General features: G+C 44.7%; 1 protein-coding gene across 4 annotated transcripts in view; it reads left to right on the top strand.

The window, feature by feature from the left end:
- The window catches only part of LOC137412114 (E3 ubiquitin-protein ligase HECW2), a 318934-nt gene that overhangs the window by 271456 nt on the left and 23857 nt on the right, over positions 1-23621 (top strand). For all 4 annotated transcript variants that reach the window (XM_078781247.1, XM_078781243.1, XM_078781246.1 and 1 more), the window contains 4 exons: positions 473-571; positions 6097-6226; positions 9175-9321; positions 22758-22872. In XM_078781247.1, the coding sequence (XP_078637373.1) occupies positions 473-571; positions 6097-6226; positions 9175-9321; positions 22758-22872 (491 nt within the window). The remainder of the gene's footprint in view (positions 1-472; positions 572-6096; positions 6227-9174; positions 9322-22757; positions 22873-23621) is intronic.

Here is a 23621-nt window from a genome sequence, read left to right as displayed (position 1 = left end):
AATGTATGTTTTTTGTTTTTTTTTGTCTTTAAGAGCACACTACCTCAAATTCCTAACAACTGTCAAGTTGATGTGGTAATAAAGTATTGAATCTTGAATCTTCTTCTTCCACCCTTTTCCCCCATTTATCATCTTCCTTATCTTAAAAGTATTGATGCCTCACTTAGAAACACCACGTGTTAATGTTGCAACAAACCAAGCGAATTGGCTTTGTTATTTTGAGGGAATTATGTGTTCCCTTCTTCCATCCATTGGGAAAGTTGAACACAAATTCGGAAATATAACAATGCAATTTTAATTTCCCACCGTCCCTCCATATGTACCTATAGCAAACTGAATAAGCCCCTCCTCCACCCCACTCCTGTATACTTAGATATTTTTAAAATGCTACACCACCCCACCCCCTTCATGCACACATAATAAATAGTTGGCTCCTTGTCTCCAATTTACTCCGTTTTATTTTCTGCTGCAGGTTCCGCTTCAGTGGGCGCATCCTGGGCCTTGCTCTTGTTCACCAGTACCTCCTTGATGCCTTTTTCACTCGGCCTTTTTATAAGGCCCTACTTCGCATGTAAGACACAGCTCTAGGCCCTTTTACAATGGCATGCTTCACATGTAAAGCACAATACTAGGCCTTTTTATGAGTGCACTCTGTGTGTAAGGCATAGCACCAAGCCTTTTTACAAAGCCATCCTTCACATGCACAGCACTAGGCTAGAGGTTATCAATGTCCATTGGGTGAGAAAATGTATGAATGCAAAAAGTTTGAAAAGAGCTTAACTTTACTTGGGTGTATGAAGGTTAAGAATGCTTGTGTAGTTTGGTGTTATGTAATAGTTTTACATCAGGTTTTATGAGACCAGAATGTGGCAGATGACCTGACGGAAACAATAATTTTGTCTGATCTCACCATACTCCCATGAGTTTCCATGGTAAGCACTCCTATGGAGCATGTCTTAAGAGTGAGGGAATTTTGAAAGGTCTCTCCTAAAGACCACTCTCCAAATGACACCTCGATAAAGCTGATTTGCTTGGTCGACAATGCTCAAGGCCTGAGACCCCGAAAGTTCTTGAAATGGAGCATGGTTGGGGCAACACGTCATAAAAGGTGACAAGATAGTGTGTAGGCTTGGGCTGGTTAGAGAGGTCGGTGTTAGAAAGGGGTGGAAAGGGAGTATGCACACGTGTCAGCCAGACAGTCATCTGAAGAATTCCTTCAGTTTATTGACTGCCTTATTCCATGACCATCTGGATCATTAGCTGGGAAGCGTCTGATCATCAATCATTTTGACCCTTTGCCCCAGAACCCTTCTGAATGGTGGGTTCACAACTTTAATTGGTCGAGAGAAAGAAAAAAAGTAGAGACAGTACAGAGAGACACAGAACAACCCGGGGTCAATTTGGCCCACCTGTCTGGGACATCACAGGCTGCAATTGTAGCCATATTAGTCTGCTTATGACAGTATGGCTGCATGAGCGTATACTATTGCAAGCTTCAGATGCCCTTGCGTCCTTATGCTGCGTTACCGCCAACATGAACTCGTCCTTACACTATGTTACTTCCACCACAAACTGAAGTCCTTACGTTGTGTTACCACCACCGTACACTCTTCTTTGCACTGTTACCGCCTCCACAGACTCATCTTTACACTGTGTTACCACCACCACGGACTCATCCTTGTACTGCGTTATCGCTACCACAGATTTGTCCTTATGTGGGAGTCTGGCCACCTTTATCAAAATATGACAGACAACACTTGATAGATAGAGGATTATTTATTACGTACGTACGGAGAGAAAAGTTTGTCCTCAGGCAAGCAGATCTCTAAATTCTACTCAAACTGCATCAAATATATATACAAATTGTTTTTACTACAAAAGGAAAGCAGAAGTCACGCTGGAGCATGAGATAAGAACAAAAGCTGATGTAACGGAGCCTTGGCTTCACATTTGCACAAGGTCAAACCACAGATAAAACATGTTTTTGCCAGCTCAGCACAGAGAAGCAGTTCTGTGAAATGGCTCTCAGACCAACTCTATACAAACAAGCATATTTCCTTTTTGCCTGGCTCAACTATATCACATGATGCATTTACCCAACATGCTTTTCAGCCATGGTTGTCTCTGATTGGTCCAGAGATGACAATTATTCATTTTTACCCTGACACTTACACTGTGTTGCCACCACCACAGACTCATCCTTGGCTGTGTTACCACCACCGTGGACTCTTCCCTGCACTGTTACCGCCACCACAGACTCCTCTTTACACTGCGTTACCACCACCACGGACTCATCCTTGTACTTCATTACCACTACCACAGACTAGTCCTTACACTGCGTTACAGCCAACACGGACTCGTTCTTACACTGCGTTACCACTACCACTGACTCGTCCTTGCACTGCATTACCACCGGCACCACCACCACGGACTCATCCTGACACTGTTACAGCCAACACGGACTGGAGTCATTACGTTATGTTACCGCCACCATGGTCTCGTCCTTATGATGCAACACTGCCGCCACGGACTCATCCTTACACTGTTACTGCCACCACGGACTCGTCCTTATGCTCCATTACCGCCACCATGGATTGAAGACCTCATTGGGACTGCTCCATGTGACAGTCCTGCCGGTATGAATATGTTGGCTGGACAGAGGAGACTGAAATGGGCATGTGTATTTGGAAACTCTATCACACCTGAACCATGCTTGTACTTCCACCCTTCAGATATAGCAGGTGACCTTGAGCTCCTACACCCCTTTGGAGGGAGAGGATAAACTGTCTAGCACTAGCAACATCGTCCATTGCTGTGTAATTCTACCGACTCCAGTACCGTTTAACTTCCCCATGCCCTGTGCCCATGAAGATCGTTATCTTTACACATGCTTCTGGTCCTGTGTTTACATCTGGTTATCTATATAATAATAGCGTAAGGACTCGACTTTGTTATCCCTTTTACGCCGCACCCAGTGACCCGATGCCCACGGCACTAATGGATTTACGATCTACGAACCGTGCTCTTTGTTTATCACGTACAGCCATACTCGAAAAATCTGAATTAGCCGACGTTGGGGCCCAAAAGCATCCGATTAACTGCCGATACGACGCCATCTTACGACGCCATTGTATTGGCGTCTGCTGGGCAAAGGCGAAGCAAGCCGTCCGCTGATTGGACAGGCAAAGGCGAAAGCAAGCCGTCCACTGAGTGGACAATCCAGAGCATGCATTTGTGCCAGTGTCGGCGATCGTTGTTCATATATGCACTCTTCATTCTCATCTTTCTTCCTAACTCTTACTCGGACAAGCAAATCCCCTATGCCATCCATAATGGTACACTCTATCCATACACCACATCCTCCCTTCCGTGGATGTTCCACGGGTTTCGGCTAGTAGGGTAAGATTAGCTTAAGGTTTATTATCATTTTGTGATATGTAATACCTTAAACTTTAAGGCTTAAAGTGATTGTTGTGTGTTAAATAAAGATATTTTTCTATTGAAACGAATGTCCTGTGACATATTGGTCATGTGACATCATATATGTGTGGCATACCGGTAGTTATCAAAAAAAGGAAACACCTGGGTAAATGAGACACCAAGCAACAGGTGTGGCCCATGTATTAATTAAGCAAATAGCATCTCAGCATGCTTAGGGTCATTTATAAAAATGCTGCACAAGCCTAGTTGCCTATAATTATGGCTAGCACGGCTGCAAGAGACCCCCCTCCCAATGCCCCCATTCACAGAACACGTGTGGTCGCCAAATGGTTTGATGAGCATGACACTGATGTTATCCATATGTCATGGCCTTCTCAGTCACCAGATCTGAACCCGATCGAGCATTTATGGGATATTCTGGAATGATGCCTGAGACCGTGTTTTCCACCTCCATCAAACAGGTGTGAATTGATTGACTTTTTCGTGGAGGAATGGTGCCGCATCCCTCCTGCAGAATTCCATACGCTGGTGGATTCTATGCCACGGCGCATACAGGCCGTACTGGCCGCACGTGGTGGCCCAGCACCCTATTAAGTGACTTTACATTGGTGTTTCCATTTTTTTGTCCACTACCTGTACATACAAGATATTTTTGTATTGAAGCGATGGTCCTGTGACAATATGTTTGTGGTTTGCGGCCATATATTTTTTAAATCCCTTATGCTATTAAAGGGATGTGATGATGATGTTTTTAAATTCCTGTTGGTGCTATTAAATGTGATGATTGTGTTCTCGTTCGTTATGACGTACCTCTTGATTCGTATCACAATAATAAACACAGAGCTATAGTTCATAGAACACATTACCTGCGTGGGATAAGGTGTTCTATGAACTCTGTAGTTAAATGCTTTCAGTCAAACCTGACCTCAGGTTTGTACTTGGAACCTCAATTTTATTTACTTTACCTGCAGTCACGTGAAAAAGTAAGTACACCCCATGTAAGGTTGACTTTTTCAACATATTTCAACATACAGCTATTTGATCTTCATTTCAACAATATTGATAGATAAAGGTGATATAATATAACAAATATCATGAAACATTTACATTTTGCAGTCCATTCTATAATTTAAATAAACATAAATGCAAATTTCGCATGTGGAAAAAGTAAGTACACCCCTACATTTATCACTACTTCAAATACCTAAAATTAGAATCAGGTGCACCAGCTCAGGTGCAAATGATTAGAACATCGTTACAGAGGATCTTGGAGAAACCTGTCTTATTTAAACCTCAGACATTTAGTTTGGTTTGCTCTTTTTTGTTGAAGTGTGCGGCGTCACCATGCCTAGATCAAAAGAGCTCTCTGAAGCCTTCAGAAAGAAGGTCATAGATGCCTACGAGTCTGGGAAGGGATTTAAAAAGATCTCCAAACAATTTGAAATCAATCATTCGACTGTCCAGAAGATCATCTACAAGTGGAGAAGATTCCAAACAACTGCCAACTTGTTCAGGCCAGGCCGCCCCAGCAAGTTCAGCCCAAGAGCAGACCGCAAGATGCTGAAAGAAGTCTCAAAGAACCCCAGAATGTCATCACGGGACCTACAGGTAGCTCTTGCCACTGTTGATGTCAAAGTGCACGAGTCCACCATTAGAAAGAGGCTGCACAAATTTGATCTACATGGGAGGTGTGCCAGGAGGAAACCTTTGCTGTCCAGAAAGAACATCAGGGCAAGACTAAAGCTTGCCAATGAACACCTAGGCAAAGACCAGCACTTCTGGAACAATGTGCTCTGGACAGATGAGTCAAAGGTAGAGCTATTTGGCCACAGTACCAGAAGACATGTTTGGTGAAAACCAAAGACGGCATTTGACCACAAGAACCTGATACCAACTGTAAAGCATGGTGGTGGAAATATTATGGTTTGGGGCAGCTTTGCTGCATCAGGGCCGGGCAGCTCACCATCATAGAATCCACTATGAATTCTTCATTGTACCAGAGGGTGCTTGAGGATAATGTGAGGCCATCTGTCGGAAAGTTGAAGCTCAACCGAAGGTGGACCTTTGAACATGACAATGACCCTAAACATACCAGTAAATCCACCAAGAAATGGCTGAAAAGAAAGAAATGGAGGTTTCTGGAATGGCCAAGTCAAAGCCCGGATCTAAATCCCATCGAGATGTTGTGGGGGGATTTGGAACGAGCTGTGCATACAAGAAACCCCTCAAACATCGCACAGCTGAAAGAATTCTGCATGGAGGAGTAGGCAAAAATTTCTCCCAGTCAATGTCAGAGACTGGTAGACAGTTATAAGAAATGCCTACTTGAGGTTGTTTCTGCCAGAGGGGGCAATACCACCTATTAGAGCCAAGGGTGTACTTACTTTTTCCACATGCGAAATTTGCATTTATGTTTATTTAAATTATACAATGGACTACAAAATGTAAATGTTTCATAATATTTGTTGTATTACATCACCTTTATCTATCAATATTGTTGAAATGAAGATCAATTGGTGTATGCTGAAATATGTTGAAAAAGTCAAAACTTTACATGGGGTGTACTTACTTTTTCACATGACTGTATCTGAACTCTTCGAGCACAAAAATAAATTTTATAAAAATCATTTTTCTTATTGCATCCTGGCTTTTCAGGTCCAGTGACTTGAGTGACATGGAATACCTGGATGAGGAGTTCCATCAAAGCCTTCAGTGGATGAAAGACAATGACATCACAGACATCCTCGATCTCACCTTCACTGTGAATGAGGAGGTGTTTGGACAGGTGGATAACTTATCTTGTTAAAATGTACTACCGTAGTTGTGATAGCACAGAATGACAGCTGTCGTTTGTCTGCATTCATGTCCCACTTCAGCTTGCTAAATGTTGACAAAAATTCAAAAACGTACTTTTCTTTCATTTTTATTTATACCTTTCCCTCAATATCTTGCTGTCTTGCTTTTATGCTTTCCTTTATATTGTCATTGAAATGGCTAGCGCTATTTACCTGTTTTGTAAGCCAAGTGGGGTTGGGACAGGACTCTAAAGGAGGGAGGGGGAGTATGCATGATGGAGTTTAAAATTGTGAGGAAAAGCCAGTATTGTGGACTTTGTAATGGGGAACACTCAAAGATTCAGCCATTTATTTTGTACATACTGTCACGTCTACCCTGCAGTGAAGACCTCAGGGCGTCAGATGACCAAACGAGCTTTAACTCCGAGGCGTATACCCAACTATGGCGGTACCTTGTGCATGCGCGGGGGTGGTGGAGGGTAGGGAGGTCCTTATCTGTACGGACGGACGTGACTGGGGTTTGTTCCACGAACCCACGAATGAATAAACGTACAAGACAAGAAATTGAAAATGTAACAAATAATGGTTTAATGAAAATAATGCAAGGGAACAACGAGATGGACGGTAAAATCGAATTCCGATATTGAGGGACCCTCCATACGGACTTGTATACAACACAAGGGGATGATGAAAGCAAAAATAAATGTGTAGTGTGGTGCGTTGGCTGATACTCCGCCTGGCGTCCTTGACCGGACTCGGAACTGCCGTGCGGGAACCACACAAGATTGTGCGCAGTCGCGCCCAGAGCAGCCACTGACCCGCGGAGCGACGGCCAAACTCCCTCCTCCGATTGTCCCACGCTCCCAAAGCTCCAATGTTTCTCTCAGGCGCACAAGGCACAAAGCGCAGCCGTCACAAAGCCAGCACCAAAGAGAGGGAAAATATGCGGCCGCTTCCACCGACACCCCAGGACAGAGAAAGTGAATGCGATGAAACCCAGAACAAGAGAGAGAATGCTCAATGCGACCTTCGTGCGAGGAACAGAGAGAGCAGGAAGTGTGACTGCTCGTACCAAGAGCCCGGGCCAAGAGAGAGAAAATGGCGGTGCTTTTCCTTTTTACTCCAACTGTCTCAAACGTTCTCTCTGCCGTCATGCGCGCTCCAATCACCGAGCACCACTCGCTCACCTCATCGTTCTTTAACCAATCGTTCTTCGGGGCGTGGCCTCATGGCCACCCTTGTCGCCCATCGAGATGATTTGACTAGGTGGTGTAGTCGCGTCTGGGTATCGTCGGGTTGTTAGCAGGCAGGATGCCGTAGACCTAGAGGAATGCACACTCACCTATAAGCTATCTATCCTGGGTTTGAATCTCAAGCCAGCTAAGTGTTTCGCAGGAAGGGTGATTCATCAATGTGTGTGCCGTCCCTCCAATGGACAAAGTTAAGCTGGGTGTCTGGTCTGCCAGCATTAGTTTGTGAACGTGAAAGATCCCAGAGTGTCCTTCGTGAAGAGTAGGTGAGCTATCGCCAACACCCTGAACAAATACCTGCCCTAATTGACTACATGTGTCGGAATGGTGTGACCCGATCAGAATTGTGGCCTCATAACTGCTTTGGCAGCACCAACGCCCTGCAAATGGCATGATGCATGCAAATGATGGTAATTATGATGAGGTTAACAGGATGCCTCCCTCGTAAGATAGTTTGGTGGTGATGATGTCATCGATGTCCAAGACTGATAGAACAAAACAGTTATCTGGCATTACACTGGTCAACAGCCAAATTGGTTCTGACTTATTTTCAACTGTTTCCAACTAATTTGGTGCCCACGAATACGAATCTGACCTTAAAATTTCGGCTATCACGAAACCTTGACGTAGGACATCATAAGTGTGGAAAAAATCTTTAGAGCACGCGAATTTCTTGATTAAGTCTCAATAAGTCTATTTATTCTCACAAAAAATAATATGAACTTAAAGTTTTTATTTACATCACATTAAAAAATGTAAATCTCCAAAAATAATATGAACTTTATAAAATATCACAAAAAATATGATGAACTTGGTGTTTATTTACATCACATAAAAAAATGTAAATCTCCAAAAATAATATGAACTTTAAGTTTTTATTTACATCACATTAAAAGTGCTTCTGAACTTTACTTTTGCATTTGTAGGAGCAATCACTTTCACGCTGTAAAGTCCAACAGTAGTCGCCCATCATGTTTGGATTGAATCGGCCTTGATATTGAGTGTCCATGATGGCAATTTCCTGGTGAAACCTTTCTCCATGTTCATCAGTCATCACTGACATCGCCAAGATTTTGTGGAAAGAAGTCCAGATGAGAATGGAAGAAATGTATCTTGAGTGACATTCGAGCACCGAGCGCCCGGTAACTCTTCAACATCTTGTCCACAAGGTCTTCATAATTTGGTGCTCGAAAACTTCCAAGGTAATTGTTAGCAAGAGCCACAAAGCTATCCAAAGCAACGCTTTCCAGCTCAGATAGTCTCGTTACAAAGTCCTGATTAGTGAGTACAAGACGAATTTCGGCTGTGGCTGATATTCCTAAGGTATACTGGTATTCCTAAGGTATACTGGTTCTCAAAAACTGGATGTGCTAGTGCAAATTGGATATCATAATCGAAATCTACAGGTTCATGTTGGTTAGAATCACCTCAAAATATACTAGAACCATAAAACTTTAAAAATTTTGTTGACCAGTGTTATCGGTGTGTTGTATACGCAAGAAGAAGTGTGTTGTATTTGGAAAAGAGACCTGTTGAACAAGCATCTGAAAATGTAAAATGTTTTAAAGATGAAATGCACTTTATTTTGTCGCTTATTGAATGTTGAGGCACCACTGATGTCACATTTTGGCCATGTTGTGCAATGTCAAGTTGTCTCCACACACACATTACACTCTACATCCCTCCAGATCACCGAGCGGGAGCTCCGGCCAGGGGGGGCACACATGGCGGTCACGGAGAAGAATAAGAAGGAGTACATCGAGCGAATGGTCAAGTGGCGTGTCGAGCGTGGAGTCGTTCAACAAACCGAAAGCCTCGTCCGTGGCTTTTATGAGGTGTGTAGCAATTGCATTGTGGGGGAAGGGTAGAAATAAAGGTGAGATGTTTGTGGTATTTGGCGAGGGGAATTCCGTATAACTGAGTTTGGCCTGGGTGAAGTGGAATGCTTGCGTGAAGAGTTCTTCACATGATGTATTATTTTTAATTTTACTGTTTTCCACCTTTGTTACCCCATGCACTCGAAGCAAAAAACGGGGTTAAGCAATTGGTTCACTGTCTGTCTCTCTGTCCATCCGTCCATCTACAAACGTTGGTTTACGATTGAGGAACATCCTTATTTCAATTGAATGTTGTATATTGGTCACGAATCTGAACATAAATCGGGAAACAAACCCATACTTCTGCAGGGCTTTCACTTTGAATTTGTCCCAATCACACATGCACAGACTAGTCAGAACATGCACAAAATATTGAGATACCTATTTTACTCTGTCTGCCTGTCTGGCAATCATACTAAAATATGCAATTTTGTGTATCTGTCTACCTGTCTGTCTGGCAATCGTACTAAAATACACAATTTGGTGTCTATCTGTCTGCCTGTCTGCCTCTCGTGCAATCGTACTAAAATACGCAATTTGGTGTCTGTCTATCTGTCTGTCTGCATGACGGGCAATCGTACTAAAATACCCAATTTGGTGTCTGTCCGCCTGACTGGCAATCGTAATAAAATACCCAATTTGGTATCTGTCTGTCTGCCTGACAATTGTACTAAAATACACAATTTGGTGTCTGTCCTGTCTGTCTGTCTGACTCACTGGCAATCGTACAAAAATACCCAATTTGGTGTCTGTCTATCTGTCTGTCTGCATGACGGGCAATCGTACTAAAATACCCAATTTGGTGTCTGTCTACCTGACGGGCAATCGTACTAGAATACCCAATTTGGTGTCGGTCTATCTGTCTGTCTGTCTGACAGGCAATCGTACTAAAATACCCAATTTGGTGTCGGTCTATCTGTCTGTCTGACGTTTTTTGACCGCGATGCATTCAGTCGTTATCCCATCGCAACCAAACTTGACAGGAGGATAAAGGGTCACACAATGAAGGTTGTAACGACCTTATCCCACTCCCACCCCCCCCCCCCCCTCCTCACGGATTTTCTCCACCAAGGGGGTTGCGTGTTGAGATGTATATCCGAATTACGATAGCTTATCATAGCGTTTTTCCAAGGCTACTTTTAATAACAAAAGTAATAACAACACCAATGATAATAGCATAATATTAATGTTATTACAAAACATAACCCGAAGACCCTTAAGACCCCATGGACCCAAAAGACCCAGAGGACCGAAAAGACACCGATGACCCTTAAAGACCCCCAAAAACACAGAAGACCCTTTAGACCCATAATACCTTTAAGACCCTTAACACCCATTAGACCACAATATCCTTAAGACCCCTTTTATCTCTAAGACCCTTTCAATACTTCAGATACCTTTAGATCCCTTCACCCTTTGATTTATACCCTTGAGACCCCAAGAACCTCAAGACCTTTACACTCCAAGTCCCTTTCAATCCTTCAGACGTAATACCATTTAGATACCTTCTACCCTTCAGACAGCTAGGACCCCTAACCATTTAGAGCTTTAGACAACTTAGACCTTTTTGTATTACAAATATATTTGCACAAAATAATTGTTTGTATTATGATTGGTTTAAATCATGACGACACAGCAACTCAAGTACAGTCATTATCCTCAGTTAAAACAATAAAACAGGCCTGTGCCTCTGTGGCGACGACGTGTGGTGAGGCGAGCACAGCGAGCAGAGACACGCTAGTCAAACAAAATTGAAAATCATTCCAAACAGGAGACTTGCTGTTGTTAGGGATGTCATAATGGACACAAGCATTGGACACAAATAACGAACGTAACGTGTTAAACAAGGTGGTGTAAAAGATGCTGCATCAACAGGGGTAAACATCAACAGCGGCATCAACAGCGGATTTTTTTTTTATACGACTTTCAAAATCTTTATTTATTTCAATTTAATTATATACTTCAATACTGTAGAACAAAAATCGCCTTCTTATCGCTTCCCAAAATCTCAATTTTTGTAGTACTCGGACATGTTAAATATGGTGGTGTGTAAGACTGCATCAATGGTGCTCATTTTTTATGGTGTAGCCCATCGGGCAATGCCATCTAGAACAGCGTTTGTCTGTCCATATGTCCTCACAAACGTCCACCAATCAGAGCTGACAATCTGGTCACATGACAGAGTATGCGGTTAGTAACCATTACAGTTGCATATTTTACTAAAAGGAAATATAATAACATTCTGTGCAACCTTTAGGGGTCCCAGCGGGTGTCATAAGGTAGGCAGGAGGTTTCAGAAATTCCTCAGTACAATTATGATTTTGAAATGCAATCGACACGGACCTTGCTCCCAAATCCGGAAGTGAACAGATAATGACGATTCGCTGGTGCTGGTTTGATAATATCTCAATACAATCGTGATTTAACATTATATTTTGAAATATTAATACCATAGTATTAATTTGTGATATGAATGATGGAAATGTGGAATGAAAATATAAATGAAAATTGATGTGCTGACGTTCGACTGAAGGTGGCACAGGAATCTGGAATTTATTGGTTCATTGTTTGCCATTCGCCATTTTTTTTACCCAAGTCATTCACAAACCAGCTGTCTGTGCCTGAAGTCGAAAGATTTAATACTTCCATTATTTGCTAACTGCTAACAGGTATCCCCACCTAGGTCATACTATCCTCTTCAACTAAAGTATCAAACAAGCCCGGATACGCCGCTGTTGGACTTTTGGTCTTCTTCTTTTATTAAACTCCCTCACCTCGGTTAGGGCGCAGGCTTGGGATTCTAGGATCTCAGGTTCGAATCCCGGTCGATCGCTGAATTAACGCCATGGGGGTTGACTCAGCCTGTCATCCTTCCGAGGTTGGCAAATTGAGTACCAGCTTGCTGGGATGAATGATCCTGGTGTGTACCATGATTTAGAATAGGTACACCATATGCCTGTGCATCGTAAGAGGCGACTAAGGGTTGGCATCAGGAAGGGCATCCGGCCATAAAAACATTGCCTCAAAAAGGGAACCATGAGGTCATGGGGCCCACAAGGCTAACCCCGGCTCTAGCGGGGGAAAATGGCCTTAAAACGATCATCGTTCATTCATTCATTCAGGTACACCTGTTTAATTTTACCTCTTTTTGTGGGTGCCAAAAACACTTCCTGACACCTACTAAGGAAAAATTTCATTTAATTATATAGTACACACACACACACACACACACACACACACACACACACACACACACACACTAATCAGGGCTCAGGAACTATTTACTCCAAACACTAGGAACACTCCAAAGGCTCAGGAACTATAGAGCTATTTAAAATGAAACACAAAAGGAATCAAACTTTTTTTTTTTCAATAAAAAAAAAATCTGTCATATATAGTACTGTATATATACAGTATATGGTGCATACCGTACTTTATATATGAAGAAATTCCAAATTACAGTATAGTTATATAATATATTGTTGCGGATCCCAGGTTCATCGACATACTAAGGGGGGTTTAGGCCCTGCTCCCCCTGGAACTCCGGGTCCACGAGGCCGCCAACCACAACTACTGTACTCGTGGTGGATGGGTTGCTAGGCAACTCCAGCCGCCGAGCCCGCAACTGCGCGTGGAAGGGTTAACGGTCACAACCCGAATACCTTCGGACACACGCAGCCACGCGGATTCTTGACGCCGAGCGGTTGTGCGTCGTGTGACTCGTGCCGTTAACACTATCGAACCCGATCGAGCGGTTTTAATTCGAGCGATGCTAAGTCAATATGGGAAAGGACAATGACGGCCAGGTTGGAAACCAAACACAGTATTTTTCACAGGGTACAGAACAAAGCGAAGACAAAGCGAAGAATCTTAACGGCCTTACCTATGTTCCCGGACAAGGGCCCTCATTCGTTCGGGGAAGGGGGGGAAGAGGGTAATGCGCAAGAAGCGTGGCCGCTTCGTGCAGCTCGCCCGGATGGGCTCGGTCGTGCGAATGGGCTTGGTGGACGGAAGCCCCAAGAATCGCTCCAACCTCGGACATCACAGCCGGAGATGATCGCGGCAGGGACGACGATCAATGACGTGCACGTAGCAGGAACCAGATGAGCGTTCAGTATGCTGGAGCCAAGCGAGAGAGTATAGTAGGAGCCCAGCGCGCGCATCAGAGAGAGATCATCAGGTTCTGGGCCGGGTTTTATAACCCCCCGAAACCCTACCCGAATGTTCCGTGGGTCTCAATTGGCTGCTGGGGGTCACGTGACGTGACAGCCCCTCATTGGTCACCCTCGGCCACTCCCTTTTGCTCCCATTGGTTGCAGCTCTCATTGGCCACTCCCTTTAGCTCCCATTGGTGACAGCTCTCATTGGCCACTCCCTCTAGCTCCCGTTGGTGACAGCTCTCATTGGCCACTCCCTTTAACTCCCATTGGTTGCAGCTCTCATTGGCCACTCCCTTGGCCACTCCCTTTAGCTCCTCCTTCGGGCCTGTAGGCCTGGCCTAGTCCCATGATGAGGCACTTTAGGCTTCAACGAGGCCTACCATCATCCTGCCTGCCTCAACACATACTTACACTGGAAAGGGGTCTATGCTTTACATTTAATAAGAAATAACTAACTATAGGAGGCTACATGTTGTGGTGTAACTAACTATAGGGGGGTTGCCTTTATTCACAAAACTGCAACAATATATACAGTATATGGTACATACAGTACTTTATATATGAAGAAATTCCAAATTACAGTATAGTTATATATACAGTATATGGTGCATACAGTACTTTATATATGAAGAAATTCCAAATTACAGTATAGTTATATATACAGTATATGGTGCATACAGTACTTTATATATGAAGAAATTCCAAATTGCAGTATAGTTATATATACAGCATATGGTACATACAGTACTTTATATATGAAGAAATTTCTAATTAGTGTAGTTATATATACAGTATATGGTACATACAGTACTTTATATATGAAGAAATTTCAAATTACAGTGTAGTTATCTGTGGTGTCGGGAAAGTCTGTGAAGTTGTCGACTAACTGTGGCCTTAGATTGTGCCAACAAGCATTGATGGTGGAGGCTATGACTTCATCCAGAGAGTCCTTGATGGCGCTGATACAGTGCATGATGTTGAAGTCCTTCAACCATTTCCCGACGCTAAGTTCGGGGGCAAGCCTGATCGCATCCAAGGTGTGGCGGGTGTAGTATGTTTGAAAGATTGAAATTACTCCTAGGTCGAGTGGTTGGATCAGGGAGGTGGTGTAAGGTGGCAGGAAGATTACTTCGACATTGTCATGGGCCACATTCACCCCCCTCGGGGTGGACTGTTGCATTGTCCACCAGCAGGGGAACATCTCAGGAGAGGTTATTTACTTCCAGGTACCTGCAATTGAGGGATGAAACAGTTGTGGAATCAATCCATAAAGATGGTAACTGTTACCCTCGCCTTTCTGTTGACCCTCCATAAAACGGGCAGAGTTTGCTTGTTTTTGCCCTTGAGAGCACGTGGCTTAAGTGAATGATACATAATCATGCTGTCCCTTTAGGCGTTGGCGCAGAGGAGAAGAGAAATCCTACGCAGCCTTGAAGCCAGTGCTGTCCTGTCTTGCTTTGAGATTAAAGTCCTCATGGGCATTTTCTTCCAGAACAGGCTGATCTCGTCTGCATTGAAGACCTGCTACAGTACATACTCCTTCTCGATGAGCTGCGCGAGTTGAGCAGGGAAACTTTGAGCTGTCTTGTGGTCTGCTGAAGCATGCCCACCTGAGAGTTTTACATTATGGAGACCGTACCGTAACTTGAAGCGTTCAAACCATCCAGTGCTGCCTGCTGGATTCGCTTTGCCTTTTCACTAATCATAGGTCCCCTTAAGCTTAAAGGAATGTTCCTCTGGGCATTGGCCTCTATCCACACATTTAATGCCTTCTCCATTCCTTCGATGTGAACGTGTCTGACTTGGGTAACCACTTTGGTGCTGGTTGCTGTGCTCGCCGCGACACTTTCCCGAATTGCCTTCTAGTTTTTTTTTCTTTATGTAGCGCACAGTCGACTCATTCACGCCATAGTGCCTACCCACAGAGGTCGCACTCTCACCTCTTGATAGAGTCGGCCAGATGGAAAAGAGACAGGACGGGGAGCTTGGTAGGCTGCTCGTCTATTTGGGGCACCTTTTAACAGCTCTGGTTACATTTTCCTGCCAGCCTCGTGCTTCAATGTTTGGTGCCCACTTTAAGAGTACATATAGGACAGATAACAGAGGAAAGAACAGAAAACACAAGTCACGGGGATGAATAGTCTAGATACAGACAATGGGAGGGAAGACGAATCGTCTGTTGATTTTATTGACGCAGTGAAGATCTATTGCACGAAAATTACGTCACTATTATACAAAACAAATACTAAGAAACAACTAACGTTATACTAAACAGTTTTACCCCAATAGAGCAATTTCCACAACAATGCCATAGAGGCCTGACAGGATGGCCGAGAGGAGTGCACACTCACCATAAGCTTTCTAGCCTGGGTTCGAATCCTGACCAAAACATAAACTGCCATCCCAATATTTGACAGACATGGTGATTCATCAATTTGTGTTCCGTCTTTCGGATGGACATTAAATGGGCGTCTTTGGTTCGTTGATGGACGTTGAATCTTCGTTGAAGGCGAGCTATCTCCGACACCATGAAGACATCCCAAATTCCTGCCATAACCAGCAGAGGGCATTGCATTAATGGCACAGCTTCGCCCTCAGTGGACGTTGAATCTTCGTTGAAGGCGAGCTATCTCCGGCACCATGAAGAAATTCCAAATTCCTGCCATAACCAGCAGAGCGCATTGCATTAATGGCACAGCTTCGCCCTCAGTCAATGATGCTACCCTGCACCCTTTTTTTTTTTTTCATACACATGTGACTGGCTCTGGCAAAAGCAGACACTTGGAGGCAAAAATCAAAATTGAGATTTTGATATCATCTGATTCCCCATGCTTTTCGCTTTCATTTGATATATACATTATGTTAATTGGATGAAAATTAACGAAGTTATGGTATTTTAATGACAATTATATTTTCGTTTAAACAATGGAGACAATTAGGTTCAAAGTTCACAATACAGTTCACACGCACAAACAATGTGCACACATAGAGCTTTTCATTCATACCAAACATGTATGTCAGGGATCACCTTCGAATTACGATGTATGGCTCGCAGTAAAACATCGGCATTTTGCGATCTTCGTGTCTTTTTGACCGAGGAATCGTGACTTTCTGAGCACATTTTGAGACATTTTAGATTCTTCGTCGAATTACACAACTTTTCTGTTGTTTCTTGGAAAAATGTTTTGGTGCATAATAATATAGAGAAGTTACTCTTTCTATCCATATAAAAATCTCAATATATTGTTGCGGTTTTTAGAACCTTCACATGTATATTTAGTAGTAAATTCCCTTATAAATAACCCCTGTGTGCATTTCCCCTTAATTGGCTGTTAATTGAAATAATTGCACCCTAGTTAGTCCACATTGCAACACGTAGCGAATCATCGGCCCTTTTCGTAGTTATATCATTATTATGTGTTTCAGGTAAGGCTGTGTTTCCAATAGTGACTCTACGTTGCATCAAACAAATAAGATAGTTCCCCTTTCAATTTTCCCCAATTGCCTCTGCCAAGTGCCAGTGACATTTGGGCTGTTTTCGGCGGCTAACGCCGCCGTTGCATTGGGCTGTTTTCTTCACCACCAAACCTCCCTTGCCCACGAGGCAAGGATCGGAGAAGAAGGTGGGTGGAGCCGCCACAGCACGGGCGTGGCCCCACCTCGTCACGAAGAGGTGGAGTCAGCGATCCCTTGCCGACCAACCAGGGCTCAGTGGGCATGGCTTGAGAGGGCGTGGTAAGAAAGATCTGGCAGGTTCAAGAAAGTTCCACAGGCGTGGTTATAAAACCCTGGGGGTGAGGCCCCCACCAGAGAGACACGCAAGGTTTTTGGAGTTGGACAAAGAAGGTTCAAGAGAGTCGCCCCTGCCGCGTGAAGCTACGAGACGCTGCTTCAAACAGCCCCTGCCGCGTGAAGCTACGAGATGCTGCTTCAAACAGCCACTGCCGCGTGAAGTGCTGACACGCTGTTTCGAGCAGCCCTGCCGTGTGAACCCGAGTGCGGGGAGTCGGCGGCTGCTCGCTTCCAGCCCTGCCGTTCTGCACGGACCTGAACCTTCTCCTTCCAGCCATTCATTCCTGCCTGCAATTCCCCATTCGTGTACGTGAGTCTGTGTTGTCTGGGGTTCCATAATTAAGCTTGTATAAGGATTTGCACTGTCTTCTTCTTCTTCTGTATATTGCTTTCGTTTCTCTTTTGGTTTCTTTGGTTTTGTATAGTTAGTTAATAAATACCTGTTCCTCCTTATTCGTGGTTTTCATTCTCGTCCGATCGTCTTTGTCTTTTCCCAATTGAGTACCTATGGCGCGATTTCGGCAGAACCGCTTATAATCGGGTTAGTCATTGTTAACGGCCCGCGCCGCAGTTCGCTTCGCTCGGCGCAATCTATCCATTACGCTGCGGCTTGGGCGGGAGTATTTACTCGCGTACCGGAAGGCGCTGGTACTTAGGTCATCGGAAGGATTGGCCTAATACCCTATTCAGCGCTGACCGGTCATGACGTCATACCCCCAGGAACGGAGACGGCCCGCTTAACAGGACAAGGGGATTAACCCCCCCCCCCCCTTGCTAAGGGGAGTGCCGTCGCCCGATTCCGTAACAATATATATATATATATATATATATATATATATATTTTGTATACAAGATCAAGGCTCATGAAAGAGCGAACATCAATCACATTAAAATCAAACAGACACATAAAACATATAATAAGGGGAGCGGTAGACAAGATGGGGAGAGAGGGGGAAGCACACAAACACAACATTTGAGAGCAGGGACATCGGGAGATCTGTGAGAGGGAGAGGGCTTGGGGGGAGGAGGCGTGGGAGAAGGGGGGGGGGGATGGGAAAAGTATAAAACACAAGGACACTGCAAGGACTTCCAGGAAAGAAGTTGGTATTTCACACCACCATTGGGGTAGAAAAGATCAAGGTTTTGGATGGGGGAAGATAAGAGATGGTGGTGAACAGCTGTTTCAAAGACCTGGAGGGAGGAGTGGGATTGAAGAGAGTGAGGGAGTTTGTTCTAGAGGTGGGAGTAAAGAGGAATGAAGGAGTGAAGGTGAACAGAGAGTCTTGATTTTGGCAGCTTAACCATAAGAGGGTTGCTGGCAGACCATGTGCGACCTGTCGGAATATTTGGGGGACAGAGCCCAGAGAGAACTGGGGGAGCTAGGCCGGAGAGGAGTCGGTAGAAGACAGAAAGACCGCCTACCTGCCTGCCTGCGGTGAGTGAGTGAAAGGCCCTCAGAGTTAGCTTCATCGCGGGAGATTCCAATGATTCTGAAAGCTTTGGTTTCAACAGCGTGAAGCCGAGCTAGGTGTGAGGCAGGAGCACTGGCCCAGAGGGGAGAACAGTATTACATTGAGCTGTGGATGAAAGCCTTGTATGTGGTGAGGAGCTCAGGTGTGCCAAGGAAAGACCGCACGACGGAGGATGCCCAGTCAGCGACTGGCTGTGGAGGCCAGATTGGAAAGGTGGTTTTCCCAGGAAAGATCATGGCAGATAGTGAGACCGAAAAGCTTGAGTGACAGAACTTCTTGGAGAGGATTGTTGAGAAAGTAGATGGGGGGGTTGTCCAGTCGGTCTTTTCGGAGAGACAAAGTAAGAGTGTGAGATTTGTCAGGATTGAAAGACATGTTCCACTTGTTTGACCAGTCTGTGATTTTTCTCCAGGTCTACAGAGAGTGAAGAGGCTGCAGACTGCCCATCACAGGGATGAGGAATGGAGCAGCAGAGAGTGGAGTCATCAGCAAAGAGATAGAGAGGATTTTCAAGAGAGTCAGAGAGATCATTGATGAAGACTAGAAAAAGCACAGGGCCCAGAACACTGCCTTGGGGAACTCCAGCCTGAACAGGAAGGGGAGATGAGAGAAATCCATTCAGGGCCACACGTTGACTACGACTAGAGAGGAAGTCCGCAAGCCATGCGTGGAGATTTCCATGGATACCATAGGAGGAGAGTTTGGTGAGTAGAGTGGGGTGCCAGACCGTATCGAAGGCACGTGATATGTCAAGGGAGACAACTCTAATTTCCTGTTTGTCATTGAGGATCTCCATCCAATGTTGAGACAGCAGAAGCAGCATGTCCAGAGTAGAGTGACCTGGTCTGAAAACAAATTGATGATCAGAGATCAAGCCATTAGAGAAGAGGGAAGATTTGATATCCGAAGCAATGATGGATTCCATGACTTTGCTGATAATTGGGAGAAGGCTGATTGGTCTGAGTTGCAAGGATCTGTTTTTGCATCTTTTTTGTGTAAATCGGTGATGTTGGCTGATTTCCAAGCTGATGGCAGGTTACCTTGAGCAAAAGAGAGGGTGAAGAGAACAGAGAGAGGGAGTGAAAGAGCAGCAGAGCAGGATTTTCAGACCCGTGGGCTGATGCCGTCTGGTACAGTTGCAGAATCATTGGCGAGGATTGACCGAAACTTCTCCACCTTGTCAGGAGACAAGGACACAGAGTCCAGGAGCAGATGGGTATGACTGGGTACGGTGGGTACAGAGAGGGATGGGTTTGGGACACAAGATTTTGTGGCAAACACAGAGTTGAGGCATTCAGCTTTCTCACGTGCAGAGTCAGCTGTGTAGCCATTTGAGGTAAGGGTGGGGATGGAGGGGGAACAAACACCAGAAACAGATTTGACCAGACGCCACCAGGATTTGGAAGAGGGTTTGAGAGTGGAGAGATATTGTTTCCTGTCTCTCCTGAGGTTGGACACACACTTGTTTCGGGCTTTGTGAAAGGAAATGAGATTTCCTTTCGTTGGATTTGCTTTCCAGGAGGGGAAGGCAAATTGTTTCTGTGCAACTTCCTCACCACAAGAATCCGTGTACCATGGACGGGAGGAAGGGTATGACAACTGAAGACGAGATGGGATAAATCTGTGCATGAGAGAGCGCAATTTACTTTGGAAGAATACCCAGGATGATTTGATGTCAGAGGCGGTAGAGATGGGAGACCAGTCCAGATGATTGATGGCTGCTTGAAGACCTTGTCAGTTGGCCTGAGTGAAATGCCAGACTCGTCGATGCTGTTGAGGCTCTCTGAGAATGGTCAGAGAGATGTCCACTTTAACAAGCACATGATCAGATGAGCCGATTGGAGCAGAGGAAGAGCAGCAGACATTTTCAGGGAAGTTAGTCATAACCAAGTCAGGAAGAGGAGATGCTCTGTTGACTGAGATCCGGGTCGTGAAATTGACCGATTGTGTCAGTCTCAATGAGTCGCAGAAGTCCTTGGCTGAGGAGCCATGGCTGGTGAGAGAGGTACCCACACCCAGCCAACTGGCATGGTGACAATTGAAATCACCACATATGAGGAAGAGAGAGTTGGGATGAGTGGATAGAGATTGGTCCATATTATCAGACAGCGAGATGTCGATGGAGTCACCACTGTTTGGTGGACTGTACAACACATATGAACAAAAGGTTGGGGCGAAGTGGAAGCCATAGCCAGAGGTACTCCTGGGGGTGAGTTGGAGAGAGGGCAGTGCAGGGAGAGTGAGGAAGAGAGTTTTTGATAAATATTGCAACCCCACCTCCAGGACGAGGCTCAGGTCTATCATACTGGAGGAGGGAGTAACCTGGGAGAGATTTTAAGGAATCAGAGACATAATGAAGGAGGAAAGTTTCTGTTAAGCAGATCAAATCTGGTTTGTCAGAAGCAACCTGTATGGAGAAATCAGTTAAGTTTGAGCAAAGGCCCCGGATGTTTGAGGTCCATACCGTTAATGAAGCGGAAGGGGGAGCATCAGATACCGAACAGGGGGAGGGGTAGGGTAATATGTGGAAGAGGTTAGGGAGAGCTGTTGAAAGTGTTTCAGTGATTTCAGAATAGCTAGGAGAAAGGGAAGGATGGGGCAGACAAAAGGTTTGATGGTGATTGGGTGAGGCACAGTGAGGTGTTGTTTGAGGGGGGGGGGCAGATCGAGGAAGAAGGTTGGGGGAGAAGGAGGTGAGAGTTGGAAGGGAGAAGAAGCAGGGTGGATGCTTTGAGGAGGAGGGGTGAGAGGGGAGAATTGGAGAAAAAAGGAGGGTAGGGAGATTTGAAGGTGATGAGTGAGGGGGGAGTTTGGGAGGAGAGGGGTGAGGGGGGAGTTTCGGAGGGGAGGGGGGAGGGGTGAGCGGGGAATCCAGGAGGGAAGGGGCAAGGGGGGAGATTTGAAAGGGATAGTTGATGGGGAAGATTAGGAGGGGAGGGGTGAGTTTGGATTTTTGAAAGTGTTGTACGATTGATGGGAAACGAACATTTGTTGCAAAATGAGTTTCTTGTGACCTTCAAGTCAGAGATACGTTTGAAAATGCTGGAGGAGGGGTGGAGTGAAGGTGAGTTTCGGGAATGTAGGAAGGAGGAACTGTAAGAGATGGGATTTTTCTTTTGAAATGAAGAGATTTGGTGAGCAAGTCGAAAGCAACCTTTTCAAGAAGAAGGAGAAAAATGTGTTGTTATATACAACAGAATACAGCACTTCAGGGGAAAGTTTAAACATTTTTAAATTAAACAGTGAAAACTATCTGGACAAATGGGGGTGAAATACGTGGTCGAAGAACAAACAAACGAACGAATAAGAACAAAGAAGGAAATGTTTTTTTTGTTTGTTTGTTTTTTGAGTTAAGATTTTAAACAAGGAAGTATGGGGTGAAAAGACTGGGAAAAACTGAGAGAACAAAAGTAAATGGACCACAATCGACCGCTGAGAGAAAAACAAAGCCTCAAGGTAGAAAACTTAAGTACTTGTCCGCAAAAAACACGGCACGAAATAACCAACGATTTTATATTGGTTTGAAATATTTACACCGAGAATCTTCCAAGGGACACACTGTAGGTTCTCACACCGTAAAAATATAATACAGTTTTGACAAAAATACAAATGGGAACAATTACATAACTTCGATAGCGTAGAGAGGGTGGACAGCTTCGAAAAAACGTAACTTCGCAGGCAAAACCGCTAGCAGAAGTTTTTTTCTTCAATTCGGTCCCTGTGGTCATATTTTGACTCTTCGGCTTCTTCTCGCAAAGAGAAATGCCCCCAAGTGTCTGCTTTTGCCAGAGCCAGGCACATATTTTGATGAAGCCATTTCTTTTCTGTCTAATCAAGTGGAAAACTTAGTATATGTTCATCAAAGTCATTGCAAGTTACTGGGCAGTGACATTGTACCAAACTGTGTGTTTGTATTTTATTCCAAGACAAGAGCCCTGTGCTGGGTTAACACGAAAATGTGGGGGTGCAGGTCGTGGACACAAGGTTGGTGTCGGTGTTTGACGCCCGTGAGCTCGAGCTCGTCATCGCTGGCACAGCCGAGATAGACCTGGTCGATTGGCGCAGCAATACAGAGTACCGTGGAGGTGAGACTGGGTACAGGGCCTGTGGTTGTACTCATCATTGTTTTTATGATTTAAATACAAAGTTTCAGCTCGTGGAAGAGCGAGGAGACAGAGGGCCAAGATGCCACAGTCTGACAAAGGGGCAGTGAGTGGACGCACCAAACCAGGGAAGGAGGATGGTTTGAGTTAGCTCTTCAAACAACATTGTTGCCTTCAGAAACAGGAAAATAAAGAGTGGTTTGAAAGGTAAATGATTGAGAGGCAGTAGTATGTGAGGGATGGTAATACAGGTGTATTGGAGACATTATAATAACCCGGATCGAGGCCTTTACAAGAACACTGAGCACGTTGCGTTTTGGGAGCAACTATCACATGATTGGTTCATACGAGGAGGTGAAATAGAGCTTTGATGTTCTCGTTTTGCTGCATCAATTACAGGCCGAACGTCCCTTTAGGTAGAGTATCCCATATGAAAACAGTATTGGTTCATGAGTTATCAAACAGAGTGACCACTATATTCGTCATGGGTGTCTGTGTGTCTGTCTGTCTGTCCGCAGCATAACTACCCGAAGATATCATCCGATCTTGATGAAACTTGGGAGGGAGGTTGATATCATGATCAAGTTGTGTCCTGCCTAGAGTGGGCGTATTGCGCCCATTGTGGGTGGAGCCACGCCCGAAAAAGATATCTTTTTCGGGGGTAATCGAGTTCAAGCTACATCTTCTCCGAGGGGTTTGGTGGAATCTGACAGGGGTTTCGGTATTTGGTT

The sequence above is a fragment of the Myxine glutinosa genome, chromosome 7 (genome assembly GCF_964187855.1).
Source record: "Myxine glutinosa chromosome 7, kmMyxGlut1.1, whole genome shotgun sequence".
Lineage (NCBI taxonomy): Eukaryota > Metazoa > Chordata > Myxini > Myxiniformes > Myxinidae > Myxine > Myxine glutinosa.
Note: the sequence above shows the minus strand (reverse complement) of the source record. Positions and strands in the feature narration are given on the sequence as shown.